Here is a 24,410-nt window from a genome sequence, read left to right on the forward strand (position 1 = left end):
CACAAAGGCTACAAACCCAAATTCCAAGAGAAGGGCCTGAGTGCTTTTTTTGGAGGGGGTTCATGTAGTTTTGCCTGCCGCCACATTCCACTCCCCAAAGTCTACATTAGGTACCCACATTTAAAAATCAAGAGCTTTTCTCTTTTCCTTATTTCCAACTTCCTTTCAAATGTCAGAATTGGCAATAGCTTTTTACATGACAACAGGGCTTAGAGCTGCAGCTGCCTGAGGACAGGCCAGTCTCCTGGTCCCTGTCACCCCAGCCCTGAGAGGCACGAGGGTCCCCATACTGGGCCCTCTTCACACTGGCCCTGTCCTGTGAACTTGAGTTCACCCCATCCCGTGTTCTAATTCACCTCAGGCCTCACTCCTGCCTGGGCTCTCTAGAGCTACCCAACCCCTTTCTTTCTAGAAGTTTCATTCTGCAGCTCTCAGGCCCTGCAAGTTGCTGGTTTTCTTCTTCACTCTCCAATCACTCCTCTGGGCTTCTTTCAGCTCCCACTCTGTCACCTCTCCCGTCCCTCCACCTCCACCCAGGAGTCCAGTCCCACCTTCTGCTGCTTGGGCTTGATCTTGGCTGAGAGGTGTGGAATGTCATCATATGTCATCGAGGCTGGACGCACTGGGTACTGGGGAAGGGAAGGGAGCCGTCAGTCCACCCTGCCCAGTTCTGCCCAGAGCTGGGCTCTAGGGGCACTGGCCAAGAATCAATAGCTACTCTCCACTCCCGCCCCAAACAGGAGGCCCCCACTGGTCTCCTGCATCCCTTGTCACTGGCTCCATATGGCCTCCTTCCAAAGAGCCACTTTCACACATCCAAGGGACGTGCCCAAGCATTAGGAACCCCAACAGGCCCCAGCATGCATGGCCCTATGGCCCCGAGGAACCCAGCACAATGCTATGGGAGTCAAAAGTAAGGGTCCAGAGTCTTAACTGCTTATTTTCAGGCCACCCAGGTGGAGAATGACAAGTAAAATGAGACCACAGGAAGCAAAGAAGGAAAACAAAAGCTGCTGGCTGCTGAAGCACCTGCCACAAAGGATGCTGTGGCCTTCAAACCCTCTGCCACTGCAGCCACTCCACCTACAGGGCACCCTAAGAGAAAACAGGGTGCCTGACAGTTAGGGTGCATAACAAAGGACCGACTTCAAAGAGCCCAGGATGTTCCCACTTCCCACACACAGAGAAGCTGTTTGTCTGCAGAAACTCCTGTCTATCCTCTCCTCCCTCATCTCTTCAGAACGGTCCCGCAGGGCTGTCTGAGAGGCTATCTCTGGGCTTTCCTCTTCAGTACATCTGCTGAATCAAATATAACTCTCACTCAACTGTTAAGTTGTGCTTTTTTTTCCCAGTCAACAGATCTATGGGAATCACTATCCCATTCTCTCTCCTTCTGCTGATGCGCGGTGGTGGTGGTGGTGGGTTAGTCGCTGAGTCATGTCCAACTCTTGCAACCCCATGGACGGGAGCCTGCTAGGCTCCTCTGTCATGGGATTCTCCAGCAAGAATACTGGAGTGGGTTGCCATTTCCTTCACCAGGGGATCTTCCTGACTCAGGAATCGAACCGGGGTCTCCTGTCTTGCAGGCAGATTCTTTACAGGCTGCAAGCTGATGTGTGGGCTTTTCCATAAAGTTGGAAGGGAGCTGTCTGCCAACTGACCTGCTCAGAGAGGCCTCTCTGGGCCCCCGTGTCAGCAGGTATGAAGTTATTTTGCATAACACATGAGTGTTCTGCTCTCAGATCGCTTCTTTTGCTCTGAACAAAGAAGGCCGTGGGAACATCCTTCCTCACAGACCGACTTTTCCTTTTTTCTCCCATGCTGTATGTACAACACTGGGGGGATGGATGACTCACGGTTTGGACTCACTCTCAAAAGACTGTGGCCAACGTTGTGAGAAGCACAACAGCCTCCAGAAGGAGCCTGGCAGAGGTGTGGCACTGTGTCAAGTAAATCCTCCTTCGGAGGCCACCTGAGATCAGTTAGTTATATTCTAGCCCAAGGAAATGGCTGTTCCATAAAAGCTCTCTTAAATAGCAATAGAGTGACTCCTCCCTGCTTCCTGGGCTGGAGCTCAGGTCCAGGAGCAGCCTGGAACACAACTGATCTGGACTGGGCCTGGAGCTGGGACAGACTCGCCCATGACAGCCAGGAGGGCCCCGGTCTGCAAAATTCCAGGGCAGCCCTGTGACTTGTGACCGCTGGGAAGGGTGGTGGGGAAGGAGCGGATCTGGAATCAGACAGTCCTCAGTCTGCCACTTGCTCCTCGCGCGCTCAGGCAAGCTGCTTGCCTCCCAGGACCACTAGGAACAGGGAGTAAGGCAAATGAAGCCAAAGCCCAGCACGGGGCCTGGCGCGCCATGAACTGTCACTCCACCTAGTCCATCACTCTGCAGTCAGTGGAGAAAGCAGGCACAGAGGCCCCGGACATAGGCCCCGGACATCCCCCGGCCCCACAGGCCCAACACCAGGTCTCTTCCCAGCACAGCGGCGTGTGCGAGGAGGGAGCTGCTGCCCCGTCCCAGGCCCCGTTCCTAGCCTCCCTGGGCCTTTTTCTCACATGCAACACGGGGACGAAAACACTGGGTTGGCCAAAAAGTTCGTTTGGGTTTTTCCATAAGACTTTATGGGGAAAACCCGAATGAATTTTTTGACCAACCCAATACTTAATAATCTTATTGCTGGGAATATAAATTTCCTCAAAATATTAAACATAGCTTCCACAGGTTCCAGCAACTTCAAGACAAATGAAAACCTCTCGACACAAACACCTGGGACAGGAATGTTCATAGCAGCATTATGCATAATAGCCAAAACACGACTGTAAGGTCAAAACGGCCCAATGATGTTAAATAAAAGAACCCACACGCCAAATAGATAATAACAGGCTTTAATGGCTAGGCACCCCCCGGCAGGATTCTAGGACCCAACAGAGCGAGGTTGAGGAAGTCCGCACAACAAAGGCAAGAGGCAACTTATATTAACTTTAGGCAAGGTTTGGAATGGTGGTCCCTCATCGGTCAGTTAGCCAGGGGCAAGACTGGGCTGGTTGCCCGATCTGCTCAAGGTTGTGCTGATACAGCGGAATAGTTCTTGCTGTTTCTGGGCAGAATGCTGTTTCTGGACAAGAGGTTAGGAGAGGGTTGATTTCTACCAGGAACCGATACATCAAGGACATTCCAGCAGTGGGGGAGGGAATGAGAGAATAGAGCACAGTAGTCAGAGTCCGGCAGGGCTTTTTCCCGCAAAAGGGAAGAGGAGAAGGAGAAGCCAAGAGGGCCACCCGGGTCCAGCCTTACAACGACAACAAGCCAGATACTCATCAGCTGATGCATGGAGAAATAAAATGTGGTATACACGTCCATACAATGGGGTATGTTCATCCATAAAAAGAAATGAGGTACTCATACACATTTTAACAAGAGAATCCTGAAAATATCTCACTAAACAAAGGAGCCAGGCACAAAGGCCACATATTACTTGACTCCATCTATATGAAATGTCCACAAAAGGCAAATCTATAGACAGAAAATAGGTTAATGGTTGCCTAGGAATGACAAGCTGGATGGCATCACCGACTCTGTGGACATGAGTTTGAGTGTACTCCGGGAGTTGGTAATGGACAGGGAGGCCTGGCGTGCTGTGATTCATGGGGTCGCGGAGAGTCGGACACGACTGAACTGAACTGAACTGAGGACTGACAAACACTTCCTAAAATAGACTGGTGTTGGTGGTACAACTCTGAACAGACTAAAATTCATTGCATTTACACTTAAATGGGGGAATTGCATGGGTGTGAATCAGATCTCAGTTAAGCTGTTATTAAATTACAATAATAACCACTGCAGACAGTCTAGGGTTACAAGGAGGAGTGACCAGGATTAAACTATTGGCCCAGGGACTCCCCTGGTGGTCCAGTGGTTAAGACTCTACATTTCCAGTATAGAGGGTACAGGGTTCGATACCTGGTCTGGGAACTAGATCCCCATTCCCCAACTAAGACCTGGCACAAGCAAATAAAAAACTACTGGCCCAGCAAAGAGGGGAAGGAGTTGGCTGATGCTGCCCTGGAGCTGCCGCAGAAAGCCCTTCCCTGAGTCTCAACTACAGCGGCAGCCATCATTCGCGGTGCTAATATTGTGCCAGGCAGTGTTCTAAACATTTTAATAAGGACACACTTGATTCCCATGAGGACCTGATCAGGCAGGTATTATTACCATCACCAGAGTGCAATTGAAGAAACTGAGGCACAGGCATTTTTTTTAAGGAACTTGTCCAAGGACTCACAACCGAGCCTCACTGCTAGCAGACTGTCCCCACGGCCTAAGCTTCATCCAATACACTGTTGTCTTGGTTTTCCCATCTTTGAAATTAGAGACTACTACTGACCCATCTGGGTGTTGATTGGAAGGATTGATGCTAAAGCTGAAACTCCAATACTTTGGGCACCTCATGCAATGAGTTGACTCACTGGAAAAGACTCTGATGCTGGGAGGGATCGGGGGCGGGAAGAAAAGGGGACGACAGAGAATGAGATGGCTGGATGGCATCACCGACTCAATGGACATGAGTTTGAGTGAACTCCGGGAGTTGGTGATGGACACGGAAGCCTGGCGTGCTGTGATTCATGGGGTTGCAGAGTCGGACACGAATGAATGACTGAACTGAACTGACCATCCATGAAAGCACAGAGACTGTCTTAGCACACCCTCTGTGCCAAGAATTCTAAGCAACTGGAGGTTTCACATTGTTCCTTGTCTATCACTGTGTCTCCCCCGGCCCCCTTACCTTTATGTCTCATAATTACCTGAAACAGATAGAGCTTCTCTGCCAGACTTTTGGCCAAGTACACGTCGATCTGGGAACAAGAGAAGAAGACGACTTAACTGGGAGACAGAACTCAGTGCCCAACCTGCCCCGGGCACATGCTTACTCCTCAGATTTCAGGGACAGTGGCTCTGAGGCAGTCTGGGGGAAGACGAAATAGCTCAACTGATGCTAAAAACAAAGGGAACCAAATCTCCAACCCAGGTATGTCCTCCGCCCAGGCTCACTATACCCAGTAAAAATGCACTCCCTGAGGGTGCCCAGATCAGATGCATCTAGAGGGACCAATTAAACGCTTTTCTGATAAGGAAGGGGTTGGGTGGGGGGCCTCCTCCCTGTGCCCTCCACCTCCCGTCCTGGGTTGATCTGTCTTAAGGTGGTCAGAAAGCTGATCGCCAAAGAATTGATGCTTTTGAACTGTGGTGTTGGAAAAGACTATTGAGAGTTCCTTATACTGCAAGGAGATCCAACTAGTCCATTCTAAGGGAGATCAATCCTGGGTGTTCATTGGAAGGACTGATGCTAAAGCTGAAACTCCAATACTTTGGCCACCTCATGTGAAGAGCTGACTCCCTGGAAAAGACTCTGATGCTGGGAAAGGTTGGGGGCGGGAGGAGACGGGGACGACAGAGAATGAGATGGCTGGATGGCATCGCCGACTCTGTGGACATGAGTTTGAGTGAACTCCGGGAGTTGGTGATGGACAGGGAGGCCTGGCGTGCTGTGATTCATGGGGTTGCGGAGAGTCGGACACGACTGAGAGACTGAACTGAACTGAACTGAAGGTGGTCTGACTGGCCCTACTTTCTTTTCAACCCTTATTTCCCCTGCTGCACCTTGCAGTTTACCTTCCTGCTTCCTAGCTCTTCCTGTGAACTGTGGTCTCTCCCACCTCCAGGCCTTAAGGATGAGAGAAGGCTCATCAGGCATGGGGAGGCACACGAGGAGGAAACAGCGTGTGCAAAGGCCAGTGGCTTTGGATGTGTCTTAGTCTGGGCTGACTCTGGAACCACCCCTTCCTTATCAGTCTTACAGACCCTAAGTTTCCCACAGGAGGGAGCACTGCCTGGCTCACTGCTGTCATAGCCCCCAGCACATAATGGATTCAGTGAATAACTGCTAAATGACCGAATCTGGGTAAGTCCATGCATTCAATAGTCACTGAGTATTAGTTGCCAGACACTGAACTTGGCTTTGTAGACACAGTGGTAAACAGAACAAAATCCCTGCCCTGAAGAGGTTTACACTCTAGCGGAAGAAGACTTATGTGTAGGGGCTGAGAAGTGCTGTGGCCAAACGCAAGGCATGGCCAAAGTAAAGGGCTAGGGAGGGCGTGCACAAGAACCTCACGTGAGGCAGGCTGGTCAGGGAATCCTCTCTGACAAGGTGATGCTAGATCAGACACCTAAAGGAAGTGAGGGGGTCAGCCAGGCAGGTAGGAGGAAGAGGGTTCCAGGTAGAGAGGAAGTCAACAGGTCCTTGGCTGGCCTGAGCATGGATGGAAGGGTCCCCGCCCTGGCAGTTACCTCCTGTACGACTGGGTCATCCTCTTCATTGGCCATACTAGGGGGGAGCCAGCCACGTGGTCCTCGGACTCGATCTGCAAGGATAGCAAGAGGCCTGTCAGTCATTCAACCAACACAACTGGACACCCATTCTGTAACGAGTCCTGCTCCGGGAGGAAGAAGCCTGAGGCAATCAGAAACAGATCTTATTCCTATATCTCTCATGGAGTCAAAAGTGGACAGCCCACATCATTTTTGCTGATATACCCCATCAATCAAAAAGCAGGCAGAAACCACTAAGCAGTGGGTGCAAACAGGTGGACCCAAGACATCACATGTGAGTTACACCCATGGGAAAGAATAAATGACTAGCCTCAGGGGTTTTCTGACCACTGACAAAGAAGAATTCACCACCAGGCAGGAGGATAGTGGCTGGCTGGTCCACAGTCATGAAGAAAACCTTGGAAAGTAATCAGGTGTCGTGGGGAACCTTTAGAGGAGAGCCCGATGTGCAGCAGGAAGAGCAGACAGTCCCAAGGCCCGGATCCCAGAGTGACTACGTCTCTGATAGCTGATTTTTAAGCTGACTTTAAACCCAACCCCAAGTGAGATGACCTCCTTTCTGTGATTTTCTGTGTGTGTATGTCTCAAAATGACCTTCTTCTCATACACACTCTTCTCTCACCTGTCCCTGTTTAATAACAAGGAGACTGGAACTCAGACACTATTTTGTGTTTTACCAAAGCCACACAGGAAGCAAGAGGACCAATAAGACACCACCACCATCCGACTTCAGGTCTCAGCTATAGTTCGGGAGTTCAGGGGAGGGAAGGGGAGTTTGGGCTGGGTCTTGAAGGACAGAAGGATTTGGACAAGCCAGGACAGCAGAGGGGAAGAGGGAGTCCAGGCAACAGGAAGCACTTCAGGTCCCTGGAGGAGAGCAGGCAGGTCTCCATGGCAGAGGGCAAGTACACTGTCCTCAGTATCGGCTGGGAAAGGGGTGGGGGGGACACTGGGGGAATATCATCTCTGAGCTTACTCGCTCAGTCGTGTCCGACTCTGAGACCCCATGGACTGCAGCCCACCAGGCTCCTCTGTCTATGGGGATTCTCCAGGCAAGAATATAGCAGTGGGTTGCCATGCCCTCTTACAGGGGATCTTCCCAATCCAGGGACTGAACCCAGCTCTCCCGCATGACAGGTGCATTCTTTACCAGCTGAGCCACCAGGGAAGCTCTAAATCACCTTTGCTGCTGCTGCTAAGTCGCTTCAGTCGTGTCCGACTCTGTGCAACCCCACAGACGGCATCCCACTAGGCTCCCATCCCTGGGATTCTCCAGGCAAGAACACTGGAGTGGGTTGCCATTTCCTTCTCCAATGCATGAAAGTGAAAAGTGAAACTGAAGTTGCTCAGTTCTGTCCGACTCCTAGCAACCCCATGGACTGCAGCCTACCAGGCTCCTCCGTCCATGGGATTTTCCAGGCAAGAGTACTGGAGTGGGGTGCCACTGCCTTCTCTGAAATCAACTCTAGGTTACTTATAATACCTAATACAATGTAAATGTTATGTAAATAGTAAAAAATACAATGTAAATACTATATAAATAGTTGCCAGGGGCAAGGCAAATGTAGTTGCTGAGTTTAGCTGAATCCAGGAACGTGGAGGTCTGACTATAATTCAACTTCATATTCCTAAAGGGAGGAGATGCTCACAGTTAGAAAGGCATCTAGGCAGACTTTCCTGGTGGTCCAATGGTTAGGAAACTGCCTGCCAAGGCAGGGGACATGAGTTCCATCCCTGTTCTGGGCATTAAGGTCCCACGTGCCAAGAGGCAGCTGAGCCTGAGCACCACACCTGCTGAGCCCAAACACCGCAAACTACTGAAACCCACATACCCTAGAGCTGGCGCTCTGCTAGAGAGGCCTCACTCATGCATTGCAACTGGAAAGCAGCTTCCACTAGCCCCAACTAGACAAAGCCCGCAGGCAGCAACAAAGACCTAGGGTAGACCAAAATAAATAAATAGGGAACCTGGGCAGCCTCTGATCTCAGCCTTTCCCAGACCTCTCCTTTTGTTAAGCCCAGCTCAATTTTTGTCTAATCTGCTTAACATTGGAATGGTTTAATATTTAAAAGAGCATACATACTTTCAGCACAGGATTCAACGGCATCTAGGCCCCTGTCCGAGCCACCATGCAAAGTCATCTTGTTTATTCCAGATACACATTCCAGACACTGACAAGGGTTAGGCCAAAGCACTGGCATCATCCTCGATGTTTCTCTTCCTCTCATCCCACACCAGCAAATCCTGTAAGTTCTACCTTCAAAGTATGTCAAGAATCTGGCCACTCCCACTGCCACTTCCATCTCCTGCCCGCCTTAGAGCAGCAGCCTCCTAACTGGCCTCCCTGCTTCCACCTTGAACCCATAGCTAGCGATCACATCACTCCTCCCCCTTAAAAGTCTCCCCATATCACCAGAAATAAAAGCCAGCATCGTTTCCATCCCATGTGAGGCCCTAAACAACCCCTCCCCGACCCTCTTCCTTTCAGACCTCATTTTCCACAGGTTTCCCTCCCTTCCCCAATCCCACCTCCGGGTCTCCATCCCTGCTCCACTGGCCCCCATAAGCTCCCAGCTCGCTCCTTCACCTCTTTCAAGTTTTTGCTCAGATTCCACCTCATCGCTGAGGCTTTCCCTGCCCACCCAATTAAAACCACAATACCCTCCCAGCCAGTTCCTTCCCTCTCTGGTTTTCTCCACAGCCTGGATCACCACGTGACAGTTTACAGCTTTGTGTTTATCATCCATCCCCACCCCCACTGCCACTCAGTGGTAAACTATACAAAGGCAGAGATTTTCATCTATTGTGTCCCTTGCTGTACCCCCAGAACAGCAACCAGAGCCAAACTGCCAACATCCGTTGGATAATAGAGAAAGCAAGGGAATTCCAGCAAAACATCTACTTCTGCTTCATTAACTACACTAAAGCCTTTGATTGTGTGGATCACAACTAACTGTGGAAAATTCTTAGAGATGGAAATACCAGACCACCTTACCTGTCTCCTGAGAAGCCTGTATGCAGAACAAGAAGCAACAGTTAGAACCTCACAAGGAACAACTGACTGGTTCCAAATTGGGAAAGGAGTACGTCAAGGCTGTATACTGTCACTCTATTTATTTAACTTCTATGCAGAGTACATAACACAAAATGCCAGGCTGGATGAATCACAAGCTGGAATCAAGGCTGCAGGCAGAAATAGTACAGCTTCAGATATGCAGATGATACCACGCTAATGGCAGAAAGTGAAAAGGAACTAACGAGCTTCTTTCTTGATGAGGGTGAAAGAGTGAAAAAGTTGGCTTAAAACTTAATATTCAAGAAATGATCATGGCATCTGGTCCCATCACTTCCTGGCAAATAGAAGGTGAAAAAATGGAAGCAGTGACAGATTTTCTTTTCTTGGGCTCCAAAATCACTGAGGATGGTGACTACAGCCATGAAATTTGAAGACCCTTGTTCCTTGGAAGGAAAGCTATCATCCCCCCACTCAAAATTCTTCAACTGTCACATAGAATAAAATCCAAATTCCTTTCCAGGGCCCCAGGGTCCCATATGATCTTGCTGGGCCTCCAACAAGCTAAGCCCCAGCCAGTCTCAGGAAATTTGCACATCATTTATTTTCCTCAGGTCTTTTCAAAAAAGGCTGGCTCCTATTCATTAGGTATCACCATCCCCACCCGCTCCAGGAACAATAAGTTTCCCTGACCATTCACCTTAAAGGCCCCCCCACCCCTCACCCGGTTCCAGTCACTACCAAATCCCTGTTTTCTTTCTTTCATGGTTCTTATCATAACCTGGAACTACCTAGTCAGTCTATTTGCTTATGTGTTGTCTGTCTTCTGCACTACAATGTATGCTCAGGGATGATTTAATTTACTCTGTGGAGTTGATATGGGCATTATTATCTTTTTAAAAACTTCATGCTCTTCTCCCAATATCTAGAACAATGAAGCAAACACTTAATATAGCACAAAGAATAACTAAATGAGTGCATGAGATCAGGCAGTGACAGACCCTTTACCCAGTGATCCTAACTCAGCCCCATCCAGAGACTAGTGTGGCCTTAGGGTTTGGGCCTTCTGGATCCTTGAAGAGAGGGGTGTGGTCTGTACTTCCAGGCCACCCCTACAAGGCAGCAGTGACCACCTTGACCTCATCAGGGTTTCCTCTGACCACAAAGGTACTCTATGGCAGTGGCTCTAAGGCACTGGGCACAGAAAACATCCGCACCAGGGGGCTGTTCAACAAATGGTAAGGGGACAAGGTAAAATCTCAGGGAGGGTCCAGAGCAGAAGAGATGCCTGAAAGCCATAGCTGGGTCACGCAGGAATCTAACCTGTAAGCCAATCAGAAAAACAGAGGCAAACAGAAAAACAGTCTCCAGCTACTGGAAGGAGAGAGACAACACAAAACTGAATTAAGGGGTAAGGGGCCCAGGATAAACAGTCTCGAAGTCTGGATTCTTATTGGCTGTGTTCCTCTTCAACAAGGCATGTCCCCTTTTTGAGTCATTTCAGTTTCCACCTCAATGAAAGGGAGAGGTGCCCCAGAGGCAAAAAGAATTAATTCTTAACTCATAAGACCCTCCCTTCTCTAAGGACTTAATATATTCATCCTCATGTAATCTGTTCAGCAGCTCTATAAGTAAGGATGTATTGATACCATCCCCAATTAACAAAAGAGGAAACTCAAGTTCTGAGAGTAACTTACCCAAGGTCACAGTGCCAGAGAAAGGCAGAGCTAAGCCACAAACCTAGGTCTAGCTGATGTCAAATAGCCTTATTCTCATTCTTAACGACTGTGCTGCTATATTCCTTAGTGGTAGGCAGGATGGCGTAGTGGGTAAAAGCCTGGATTCTGGAGTGAAACTGCATAGGTTCAAATCCCAGGTCCGCCGTTGGTACCCCTAGCCCGTCTAGCAGTTTCATATTCACTATTTTCACCCAAAAAATGGGGATAAACAAAAGTACCGACCTCAAACAACTGTGAAGACTAAGTAAAGTAGAAACGTAATGCCTCGGAAGATTTGTTACTTAATCGACACAACGTTTTCTTCCAATATAAAAGGGGAGGAGATATAGCCACGAAACAAATGCTGCAACCTGGAGCTTCTCCCGTCTTACCCTATTTAGCCCTCATCACAACCCTAGGAGGTGGGGGAATCCTCTTATCCCCAATTCACAGATGAAGAAAACTGTGACAACTGCTTTAAGATCTCCTTTTTCTGCCCCCCAATGATTCTAAAGCTAAAACAACAAAACGAGCTTTTCTATTTACTGGTTTACTTGACGTGCTTACTGACACCTCGTCTGATCAAACCTTCAGGGCCCCATCGGCCGCACGTCGCTGGCTCCCAATTAGCACTGAAGGGTGGCTGGAATAAATGAATGGAGAATTCCAGGCCTAGCCGGACGCGAGCTGATCCGGTTCGGCGGCGAGGAGGGGACCCCGGACACCCTCCCCCTGCCCATCGGGGCGGGCCGCCTGCCCCGCGCCACCCTGTCCAATGGGTTTCGCCTCCCTCGCGGGTGGTCAGGCCCCCTTCTCACGCCCACCACGCAGCCACCGCCACGAGCCGCCACGCCGGCAGGACACCGGCTGCCTTCGGACAGGTGCTCCCGCAGGAGGCCCGCCGGAGCCGGGTGGGGCAAGGCGAAGGGACCCTGAGTCACCGCCGGTAGCCTCGGCCTCGGCGTCACCGACTGCCGGGCCGAGGCGAGGTCGGAGCCTGCGGCCGGCCCGCGTCTCCTGGGGCGGGCTGCCCGGCCTTCCCGCCGGAGTCCCAAGAGGCCCCCGGCCCCTGGGCACCGCGCGGCGCGGGCCTCCCGGCCTACTCAGCAGCCCCGCCCAGGCCCACCTCGTGAGTACGGCCCGGCTCCAGCCCCGGGGGGCCCTGCCGAGACGGCCGGCACTCACCTCTCCGCGGGGCCCGCGCGCGGGCGGCAGCAACGGCCCAGGTACCCGCGGGCTGCAGAGGCGGCAGGGGCCAGACTCTCCTCTCAGGCAGCGGCCATGTTGCCGGTGGAGAAACTCGGGCGGACACGTGGGGGGAGCGAGCGGGGCGGGCCCTAGCGCTTCCTTTTACCCACAATGCCCCGCCCCGGCGCGCGCGGACCCGCCCCCTCCGCCGCTCCATTCATGCGGGCGGCCTGCCCTGGCCTGGCAGCAGGGGGCGCTGATGCAGGCGCAAAACAGCTGAAAACAGTCAGCGAAGGGCAAAACACTGACTCTGGCAGCGGTGGGATTCGAACCCACGCCCCCGAAGAGACTGGAGCCTTAATCCAGCGCCTTAGACCGCTCGGCCACGCTACCCAGTTGCTACTTGGGTTTTCCAGGAAGCTATTTAATACATTTACATGCAAGTACACTTCATTTCTGTTTCTTTGTTTGATTTATGTTTTACTTCATCCCTACAAAACTATTTTAGAACGTGTCGGCTACTAAAAAGAAAATATTTGCTCCAATAGTTAGACCCACACTTCTTCCAAACAGGTCTTAGAACGAAAAGCAGTGTAAGAATCTGTTTTCTGAGTAGGACGTTTAACACGTTAAGCAGGTTTACCCACACCGGAGTAAATGATGGATTTCAGCAGTAACCCGCACCAGGGGTTCCGAAAGCCAAACCCGTGGACTGGTGTAGGCAGTTTTCTCTAAAATTATGTGTTTGAATTTTTAGTTACACAGATAATATGTGAATTATTGCAAAATATGAAAACTTTGTAGATAAAGTACTAATGTTCTTTTACCTTTGGTATCTAAGTCCCTTCTGCAGAGGTAACCATTATACAGCTTATTATACTGCATATCCTTCTGGATCTTCTATTGTGAATTTATGTGAATATTTATGGATAGATATATCCATAGAAATAGGTGTTTTGTTTTTATTGTTATGGATTTTACATAAATATAAATATTCATCATACTAGTAGTATTTATTGCAACTGACTTTTTTCACCTATGTTTTTTTAGTATCTATCCATATTGATATATATGTAGATATTTTAAAATATAGAAAAAGTACAAAAAAAAATCATCCATATTCCCACTACGTAATATCGTGGCATTTTACTTCCAATTCTTTTCTTATGTATATGCTTTTTATTAAAAGTGTGAATGTGATCCTTTTAAAAATCCATTAAAAATGTATAGTGTGATCTTGCTTTTATTTACATAATCCTTTCTACAGTATACCAATATTATTCTGCAACTTGCTTTTCTACTCCAATATTACACTTTTTATTTATTGTGATACATATGGAGCTAATTTATTCCATGCTATGAAGATGGACATTTAAGTGGTTTATATTGTTTTATTCAAGTTTCTGGTTAATATCCAGTTGGCACACACCCTGATATTTGGGCATTCCATATTCCTCTGTCTCTTCAATTCCTCTTTAATGCATTTGTTTTTCTCCATTTATCTTTAAAATAAGTATTGACCTACAAAGATTTTCATTGTACTGGGAGAGTCTGCTACTTTTAAAGCAATCTTTAATAAATACAGAAGCAGCCATCTATCTCAGCCAGGCATTGTGAGAGGATCAAAACCAAGTGAGGAATAGTCCTTGCAGTCAATAGAAACATTGACCTGCTCATGGTGTTTTAGTACCAGGAGGAACTGTATTTGTTTGTGAGTTATGTGCTGGATTTTGCAAAAGGAAATATCCCCATCATGAAGAATAATTGCTGGAATCTCTGCCTAATTCTACTTTTCTAGTAATTGCCTGACCAGCCCAGAGAGTGGCTCTCTGGCAGTCACCTTCCCCTCACAGTGGCCAGTGGGCTCTATGGTAAACACAGGACGGAGGTCAGACCAATCACGAGACATGGTGAGTTCCTGATTTGTTATTATGACTGTACTAAGTGTTGGGGTCAGTCTCTGAGACCGACTGACTGAACTGGGATTTGGGGTGGCCAGATTCTGTGAGATGGACTGGAGAAGAAGAGAAAACCAGTGAATGGAAAAATAATGATAAAGTGAGAGGAAGAGTAGAGAGTCACAGAGAAATTCTGATGTTGTTGTGGCCCCCAGCTTAAGACTTTTCCAGGGCCCGGTGGCATTCACATTCTTGCAGACATCCCTTTATCATTGTAATAAATTCCTCTTTTCTGCTAAAGCTAGGGTTATCTGTTAACTTTAACAAATGAGCACCGCCCCCCCCAGTGTGGAAAGGGCTCAAACAGAGGTAAATTATATCTACCAGAACATTCTGCAGCAATTCACATCTGTCCCTATCAATATTTACTAAACAAGATGCCTAATAGGAATGCCAGGTGATCCTGGAAGGCAGAGCCCAGGGCCTCCTTTGGGTGTTTCTTGCAGACCTGCAGTGCCATCACACAGCTGTCTTGTGACTGTCAGATGTGAAACTAATAAGCAAGAGAAGCAGAATGCTGCACCAGAACTCGGGACCTTCTGGGTCCCAGCAACTTTATGTAAGGGGAGAGAGGAAAGGGCTAAACCCCAACTGTCCTTTGGCATGTCTGCTCTGTCCCTTGGCTAAATAGCAGGGGGTGGACGGGAGAAGGAAATGGCAACCCACTCCAGTGTTCTTGCCTGGAGAATCCCAGGGACGGGGGAGCCTGGTGGGCTTCCGTCTATGGGGTCACGCAGAGTCGGACACGACTGAAGTGACTTAGCAGTAGCAGCAGGACGGGACAGAGGGCAAGCACCACAGATGAAACATTGCCTCTGGCCCCCACCCCCAGTCTAGAAACTGTCAAGTAAAGGGTGTCTGTCTCTAGATCATAGCCCCTCGGCTGGGGGCAGCGGGCATGGACATGGGGGCTTAGTCCTGGATCCCCTGCAGTCTTCACTCCCTTGCCCCTGCAAAAGGAAATTCATCCCAAACCCGGTTTGAGAGCAAACCCCACTGCATGAACCTCCTTCTGGAAAGAAATTATCATTCCCAATAAAATACTTAACCATTTTTCTTATGAAATTTACTAGCATTAAAATTTGTTCTGGGAAACGAGTTTTCTACCCATCCACCAGTTGACTGTTTGCCATTCAAGAGAGTAGTGAACTTTAATGAAACATCCCCGCCCCGTCCTCCTGAATCTGACAATGATTGTATAATCATTCTCTTGTCCTATAAAATGTCTCTACCAGAATAGAAGTCAGAAGAATGGTCACCCTTGTGTGGGTTGGGGTGGGATGTAATGCCAGAGGTGGGGGGCGTGTCTCTGAGGGAGCTTTCTAGAGTGCTGTAAATGTTCTAAAATTCATCAAGCTCTACACTTAAGATTGTACACTTTACTCTATGTAGGTGGTACTGTAATAAAAGGTAAAATTTTTTTAATGTCCCTACCAAATATGGATCTTTGAACTAGCCTCCCTGAGGATTTACACTTCCAGGAAGACTGTAATAAAATTTTAGCGTAGGCTTGCAATAAAACTGTCTGAAAAGTTTTTTTTTTTTTTAACATTTTCCTCTACTCTTCAGGCCCTTTTCTTCTTCCTACCCAAAGGGAATACTCTCTCTGGGTGGGAATGTGTTGTTTTCCCCTTCCCAGAATCCTTCCCCCACTCTTCTGTTTCTAATACTGATTTTCCTTTGAGGAAACACTCCTCCCTGTGTTTTTTTTTCAGTTAATTTTTATTGGAGTATAGTTGATTTATAATGTTGTGTTACTTTCTGCTGTACAGCAAAGTGAATCAGTGATACATATATTCACTCCTTTTTAGATCCTTTTCCCTTATAGGTCATTACAGAGTATTAAGTAGAGTTCCCTGTGCCATACAGTAGGTTCTTATTAGTTACCTATTTTATATATGGTAGTGTGTATATGTCAATCCTGAGCTCCCAATTTATCCCTCCCCAGCTCCTCCCTGTGGTCTTGAAGGAACTGTCAATCAAAGCACCAGGATCCAAATTAGGCCAATCAGATGCTTCATCCTGGAAATCCGAATCTGGATACTAGAGCCAACTTAGCTCACTAATGGGCCAGGAAAGGAAACTTTTCGACTATTACCTTCTGCTAAATCCCCACACTTGCCCTGGGACCTCCTTTCTGAGGCCTGATTAATTCCCTTTTACCTTCCAAAGTGTAAGTTACCTCCTTCTCAAAAAAAAAAAAAAAAAAGCTTTGCTAATGTTGGTTGATGTTAATTTCTATTACCTGCAACTAAGGATCCCCCAATCACCTAGGCCTCCCCAAGAGGAACCCTGTTTTTGCAGAGGAGATACTTTAGTTGTGTGCAGGGTGATCAGAGCATTTCTGTCTAGAACAAATGCTTAATTAGAAGGAAAACTGGGACACAGGCATGAACTAGGACTCTCCTTGGCAGACGGGGACAGGCAGTCATCTTACACCTTGACCACTTAAAGGTCCACCTAAACTGAGAGACCTGGGAGAGGTTTCCTGTATTGAGTCAAGATAAGCTGAAGACTCCACTACTGCTGGCACCCTCCCTCTAATACCTTTAAGTTTCAGCTTTACACACGCATTCCTCTGTCCCATGCTGGAGGTCATAGGAATAAGGCGGCAGCAGCAGCTGCAGGTGACATCATTTCTGCTGGAACTATAATGATACTTGAGCTTCAAACCTCCAACTTCCCTTCCTGATGAATGGAAACATTCTTATCAAATGTTTTTGCTGTGTTATACCTTTAAGCCTCATTTTCTCATCTGTAAAACGTTCACAGTAATACTGAAGTTGGTTGCAGGGTTAGAGGTGACTGTGTATGTCCAGCCCAATGTCTGGCAGGCCATGTATCATTATTTCTAAGAAACGTGTTTTTTTCACATTTTAATATCTCTAAAATTGGCCTGTATCTTACGATCCATGGCATACAGTTTATTTTCAGTGTTATTTTTTTTCTTATTAATACAGAAAATAATGGTCTGTCTTAAGATCAATGGTGTCTTAAGATTCAACAAAACATAGTAGTGGATTTCAATACATAAATTATCATGATGAATTTTTAACTTAGCAAACTTAATTTAGCATTTTTAGCTTAGTAAACATTTTAAATTCTTTCTTTGAGCTCTGCATGCCATCAGTCTCCAGAGAGGAAACAGGGCTAATGCCTCCTGCAAATTTCTCTTGTGGTTTCTCGTCACTGGACATGGTGGGAAGGGAATTTTGGAAAATGCAGTTTAGTTTAGCCCAGTCGACATCTAGTAACCACCACAGGCCATTACCGAAAGCCTACTGAATGCGGGCTCTGTGTGTCTGTGTGTTAGTTGCTTAGTCATGTCTGACTCTTTACAACCCCATAGACTGTAGCCCACCAAGCCCCTCTGTCCATGGGATTCTCCAGGCAAGAACACTGGAGTGGGTTGCCATTTCCTTCTCCAAAAGGAACTATAGAAAGAAAGAAAGCGAAGTCACTCAGTCATGTCCGACTCTTTGCGACCTCATGGACTATAGCTTACTAGGCTCCTCCATCCATGGAATTTTCCAGGCAAGAGTACTGGAGTGGGTTGCCATTTCCTTCTCCATGGGGGCTCCAGCCTATGTGATCAGGCATTAGAGATGGAAGTCAACATAACTGATAGATTGTATCAATTTTCTAACAGCCTAGGAAGAAGAGGAACAGACATAAAATGCAACAGGAAGCTGTGTTACTCCAAAAATATCACAGCATCAGAACACCTGAAAACCTTCATGGAACATTAGACTATGACACCATTCACATCTGGATGAGCTACAATGAAGAAAACATCAAATTTACTAAAGGAAAGATGGCTTGCTTGATGCTATGTAAGATTCAAGGTAGTATGAAACATGGCCTTTCTCATGACTGATCTTACCATTTAATTGAGGAGCTAAGACACATGCTAGTGAAAAATTAAATGCCGAAAGATAAGCGTGTGTATAAAAAATAACAAATTCTTCAGTTCAGTCGTTCAGTCATGTCCGACTCTTTGTGACCCCATGGACTGCAGCACACCAGGCCTCCCTGTCCATCACCAACTCCCAGAGTTTACTCAAACTCATGTCCATTGAGTTGGTGATGCCATCCAACCATCTCATCTTCTGTCGTCACCTTCTCCTTCTGCCCTCAATCTTTCCCAGCATCAGGGTCTTTTCAAATGAGTCAATTCTTCACATCAGGTGGCCAAAGTATTGGAGTTTCAGCTTCAGCATTAGTCCTTCCAATGAACACTCAGGATTGATCTCCTTTAGGATGGACTGGTTGGATCTCCTTGCAGTACAAGGGACTCTCAAGAGTCTTCTCCAATACCACAGTTCAAAAGCATCAATTCTTAGGTGCTCAGCTTTCTTTATAGTCCAACTCTTACATCCATACATGACTACTGGAAAAACCATAGCTTTGACTAGACGGATCTTTGTTGGCAAAGTAATGTCTCTGCTTTTTAGTAAGCTGTGTGGGTTGGTCATAACTTTCCTTCCAAGGAGCAAGCGTCTTTTAATTTCATGGCATAAATTCTTACTTTGATGATTTTATCAAAGTTGTACTTGTGTATGATATTAATTCTATAAGGCATGTTATAAAAATGAATAGTATGCCTGCCCCTTCCACTCCCGGCAACCACTCTCAACTTTTAGCTGATTCTTGTGGTGTTTATCTCCATATGTCTAAACAACATGCTTGTATTGCTGCTTTCTTTTTTTCTGTTTTAGGCATTTCCTATTGACTTCCTACTAAAGAAGATAATAATTTAACCTTAATCACCTGACTTCTGCCATCACAAACACCTCAACCCTCCTGAAAGAATCATACTATAATTTCATTTGAACAATAATCAGTACATGCTACTCACTAAGCTTAAGCTTAACTATGTTCTCAACTATGATTATTTTTCCTCTTCTGGAAAATATTGTTTATCTTATTCTTTACTTAATAACTACCTTTAAAAAAATTTACCTATGAATTCATCCATAACTCAACTTCAAACTGTCCATCCTTGTCACACAAAATTAAGAGGTGCTCTATTGCTTCAACTTTTTGAAGACATTTCTCCCACAGCCTCCTGAGAGATGCCCTAAACTCTGGCCTTTCACCCTCGTATAGGGACTGACTTTGCCTCATTTTTAGTCTGGAACCCATGCCTTTCTTATTTCCCCCACAGTGGCTCTCTTTTGATAGAACAACTCTTCCAGTGTCTTCTGGAGAAAGAGTACTCAAGAGATTACTTTTTTTGCAAATTTACACATCTGAAATATCTTTATTTCACCTTTATGCTTGCTTAATAGTTTGGGCATATGATTCTCCATTAAAGAATATTTTCCCTGCAATTTAAAAGGCATTCAACTTCCAGTGTTACTATTGAGTTGTCTGATGTTATTCTGATTCTCAGTCATTTGTATGAAACTTTTTCTTTCCCTCTGGAAATTTCCAGTGTCTTTTCCTTGCCCTCAATGTTCTGAAATTTCAGGAAGATGAATCTTGGCATAGGTCTAATTTTATCCATTGTGTTAGATACTTAACAGGGCCTCTTGTTCTGGAGACACATCCTTCAGTCCCAAGGAATGTTCTCAACATTTAAAAAATATTCTCTCAGGGAATTCACTGGTGGTCCTGTGGTTAAGACTCTGCACTTCCACTGAAGGGGCAAGGGTTTGCTCTCTGGTCAGGGAACTAAGATCCCGCAAGCTGTGTGGCTGAAATTTGGTGTTGGATAAGACTCTTGAGAGTCTCTTGGACTGCAAGGAGATCAAACCAGTCAATCCTAAATGAAATCAGTCCTGAATATTCTTTGGAAGGACTGATGCTGAAGCTGAAGTCCAATACTTTGGCCACCTGATGTGAAGAACTGACTCATCAGAAAAGACCTGATGCTGGGAAAGACTGAAGGCAGGAGGAGAAGGAGATGACAGAGGATGAGATGGTTGGATGGCATCACTGACTCAATGGATCTGAGTTTGAGCAAGCCCCAGGAGTTGGTGATGCACAGGGAAGCCTGGCGTGCTGCAGTGCAGAGGTCGGACATAACTGAATCACTGAATTGAACTGAACTCATGGTGTAGCCCCAAAAGATTCTCTCCTCTCTACTGTCTCTGCTCTAACTTGAGCTCCTAAAATATCTTTTTTTTAAGCCAGGCCAAGTGGGAGATTAATTCCTTGACCAGGGATCGAACCTATGTCCCCTGCATTAGAAGCTCAGAGTCTCAAACACTGGATTGCCAGGGAAATCCTATATTTTGTTTTATTTTAATTAAGACTACATTTATTTTTTCAATAGATACTACTAGTATTACTCTTTGGAATTAATTTCATTTATAACTGAGAAAATTAAAATTGTGCATGAAGTCAGAAAGATAAGTATGTAGGGAGAAAAACAGATGGATTCCTCAGATGACTCATAAAAGGAGGGGGGGGAACACACCCAATTATAACCAGACTTTTGAGTTACTTTCAGTGATACTTTCTTTTTTTGGTGATCTTAAATATTAATAAGTATGTCTGTTACTAAGTCCAAGCCCACCAATGAGTTGGAGATAACATGTTAAGGCAAGGAACACAACTTTATTCAGGAAGCCAGCAGACTGAGAAGATGGCAAACTATTGTCTCAAAATAACCATCTTGTTGGGGTCTGGATGCCAGGTTATTTTATAGAACAGAGATGGGGGGAGGTGAGGAAGAAAAGTAAAAGGCCATTAATCTTGCAAATATCTCCTGGAATGGCTAGTCTTGGGGAGGAAATGTGTTCATTTCTTCCTTCCTATAGCCATCCCCAGATGGACAGTGTCCTGAACAGAGGCACTTTGGTTCAATATTCAGGCAGAGGAGCAGGGGTACCAGAGGCAGGCCATTTCATATAAACAGTGTCCTTTTAGTGAACAAAAGCAATGGGAAGCAAAGGTTAAAGTAAAAGAAACAGATCCACCGTGGAGTCAGTTATTTCCAGTAACATGTCAAGATAGAAGAGAAACCAAATCTTTTTGGAAACTTCACTGTATTACAGTGAAAGCAATCTCTCACTTCTAAATGATTTGCACATTGGCAGCACTGAGTTAAACTTCTTTACATTTTAATCTACATGCTGAACATAATTCAGTAAAAATGATATCTGTATCTACACATATGCTTAATTTCTATTAAAAACCTATATGAAATTTTTAGCTATGAAACTAGGATCCTAGAATTCTGTCCCCAAATTTTAAAAAGCCAAGGAAAGATCCTTAAAAGGTTACACATACATAATCTCAGGCTGTTTTTAGCTGATTTATCCACAAAGCAAAAAAAGGTTTAACAATTAGAACTGTTTCACTGAGGAATAATAGTTGTGCTGCCCAGAATGCCTGTTCCTTTGGCTTCTAGAATTTCCTTTCCTATTCTTCAGCATTTTTATTCTTTTGTTTCACTTCCGGGGAAATTTCCTCTACTTCATTTTCCAGGATTTTATCTAAGGATATTGATGGGTTTTAAAGTTTTCTTCTCTAGGTATATTGTTTCCTCAAAGATGCTGTTTTCTGTTGGTTCTGTTTGTTGTATGAAATACCTTCCGTATATATGGATCTTTGGGTGGCTGTTCAAGTTTAAGAATGGGGCTCCAATATGTTGTCTGGGAATTTCTGTCTGTGTGGTTGTGGGTGGGACTGGATGGGTGAGACTTTTTTTGTGAGGTGCTCTGGCCGGCCTGTTTTGTTAGGGGGAAGTACTTTAGGTCTTTTATCTTAGGCTGCTAAGAAATTTTTCCAGTTGTCTGCCCTCCACTAGGAGGGACAAAGTCAGCTGCCAGCGTGCCTGGGAGCACAGGGGCAAAGCAGGCTGGTGGACACTCTGCAACAACACAGAAACTTCCACAACCCTCCTTTCAGGACAGTAGCCTTGATAGGGCCAGAGTAAATGGACAAAGTAGGTAATTAAATAGTTAATCCCACTAGAGAATCGTAAGTAAAGAAAAAGTATGGGGAGACCCCTGTAAGTTAATGATTACTCAAGAAAGTAGGTGTCCTTAGCCACAAAACCAAGCAGGCTTGCTTAGCAACAAAATCATGCAGGAGAAGTATGAGACATGCCCCAAAACAATGAAACGACGGGTGCATGAGACCAACATCCTGCCCACTGGAGCTCAGTAAGTTAATGAACCCTAGGCAATGGCAAGCCACTCCAGTACTCTTGCCTAGAAAATCCCATGGATGGAGAAGCCTGATAGGCTGCAGTCCATGGGGCCGCGAAGAGTCGGACGCAACTGAGCGACTTCACTTTCACTTTTCACTTTCACACATTGGAGAAGGAAATGGCAACCCACTCCAGTGTTCTTGCCTGGAGAATCCCAGGGACGGGGGAGCCTGGTGGGCTGTCCTCTATGGGGTCGCACAGAGTTGGACACGACTGAAGTGACTTAGCAGCAGCAGCAGCAGCAGCAGGACATGCTCTCTACACACATAAAAAAATGTCTGGGCCTTCCCTAGTGGTCTAGTGGTTGAGAGTGGCCAGTGCAGGGGACACGGTTTGATCCCTGGTCAGGGAAGATACCATATGCCGTGGAGCAACTAAGCCCAAACACCACAACTACTGAGCCAGCGGTCTAGAGCCTATGAGCCACAACCACTGAGCCCACATGCCCCAACTACTGAAGCCTGCGTACCTATGCTCTGCAAAGCATAAAGAAGTCAGGACTATGAGAAGCCAGCGTAACACCAAGAAGAGTAGCCCCCGCTCATCACAACTAGAGAAAGCCTGCGAGAAGCAACAGAAACCCAGCACAGTTAAAAATAAATAAATCTCAAAAATAAAAAAGACAATCATTTATGGAAAGGTGACGTTTCAAAGTAAAGACCCTCATTGTGCTGAGACCTGAAATAATTTTTCCGTAATGCTGTGATAGCCCCAGCTTGACCACGTAGGGATAAGAAAACTCCTCTGCCCAACCTGGAGGAGGGGCTGATGATGGCTGAATGAGGAAGGTGGTCTTTTTCCCCTCCCTGCTTTTTCCTTTGATTATAAAACTATAGGCCACTAAGTTCTCAGGGTGGCACTCTCTTGCCTGCCTGCTTATCAGCCTCACAGGCATCCTATTTTAATAAGTCACTTTCTACCCATTACTTTGCCTCTCACTGAATTCTTTCTGTGCTGAGACGCAAAGGACTGGAGCTCCTCAGAGCACCCCCCGAAGTGCCACCTAGCAGTTCAGCCTCACTCGCTACTGTGCCTGGTGTCCTAGGCTTCTGCAGGGTGATGAAGGAGCAGCTGACTGGCTACACAGGGGAGATGAGTGGGTCTAGAGGTCTGATGCTTTAAGTCTGTCAACTGAACCTACATTTTCAGCACCATTTTACGCCCACCTTCCAAAGGCTCCTGGTGTCTATTGCTTATTGTTTTGGGGGTGTCTTCAATGATGAAAGCGTGGTTCTCAGATTTCTCTACAGCTGACCTAGGATCCAGCTTTCTTGGGTCTGCTAATTCACAGTCCATCTCCTTTCTAGCATCCAGTATTTTGTTGTTGTTGATGTCTCCTCCTTTTCATCCTCATGGGCTTATGCCATTAAGAAAATTTCTTTCCTGTCATTTTAGTTGGGACTTCAGAGCAAATGGACTAAAAAATGTGTGCCCAATATATCATGTAAAGTTATGCTAATGTTCAAATTTCTTAATATTCTTAAAATTTTAAAAGAAATTCTCATTGAATTTCTTAAAAAGTTATTAGCTTGAAACCAAATGATCATGCAAATAAGCAATATTTTTTCAAGTTTTTGATCACAAAACATCTATTACATGCATTTTCTTTGAAACTGATGACAACTCTATTGGTAAAAATTATTGTTTTCTAGGTCAGAAAAACCAAAAAAAAAGAGAGAGGTACATCTTTATATAAAGCAAATGGAAAACATATGTGTCAAATCTGGAAGGTTTTTGGTAAGAATTTATTAGAAATATTAAAAATTGAGAAAACATTAAAAAAATCCAATTTTCAGCAACTTGAAAAACTGGAAAACGGAGCAACATTGAGCCCACACTCCCCATGCAGACAACCATCTGGAGCTGAATCTGAGCTGCTTCTTTGAGGTGGGACTGAGGCCTCCAATCCACTCTGTCTCCACTCAGCTCCTTCACTGATCTGTTACCAGAAGACACTTGCATTTGAGACCAGA

At 46.2% G+C, this 24,410-nt stretch overlaps 1 protein-coding gene and 1 non-coding gene across 3 annotated transcripts in view; both read right to left on the reverse strand.

Annotated features, from left to right (window-relative positions):
• Window positions 1–12,461, reverse strand: part of POLR3E (RNA polymerase III subunit E) — a 32,807-nt gene extending 20,346 nt beyond the window's left edge. For both annotated transcript variants that reach the window (XM_055409656.2, XM_055409654.2), the window contains exons 1-4: window positions 12,313–12,461; window positions 6,354–6,427; window positions 4,808–4,858; window positions 552–629 (exon numbers count right to left, since the gene is read on the reverse strand). In XM_055409656.2, the coding sequence (XP_055265631.2) occupies window positions 552–629; window positions 4,808–4,858; window positions 6,354–6,389 (165 nt within the window). In that variant the 5' untranslated portion in view covers window positions 6,390–6,427; window positions 12,313–12,461. The remainder of the gene's footprint in view (window positions 1–551; window positions 630–4,807; window positions 4,859–6,353; window positions 6,428–12,312) is intronic.
• Window positions 12,462–12,626: 165 nt separating this feature from the next.
• On the reverse strand, window positions 12,627–12,708 carry TRNAL-AAG (transfer RNA leucine (anticodon AAG)). The gene has a single exon. It is a non-coding gene; the product is annotated as a tRNA-Leu (tRNA).
• Between the last annotated feature and the right edge of the window lie 11,702 nt (window positions 12,709–24,410).

The sequence above is a fragment of the Moschus berezovskii genome, chromosome 27 (genome assembly GCF_049115385.1).
Source record: "Moschus berezovskii isolate FMDL1 chromosome 27, NW_MosBer_1.0, whole genome shotgun sequence".
Lineage (NCBI taxonomy): Eukaryota > Metazoa > Chordata > Mammalia > Artiodactyla > Moschidae > Moschus > Moschus berezovskii.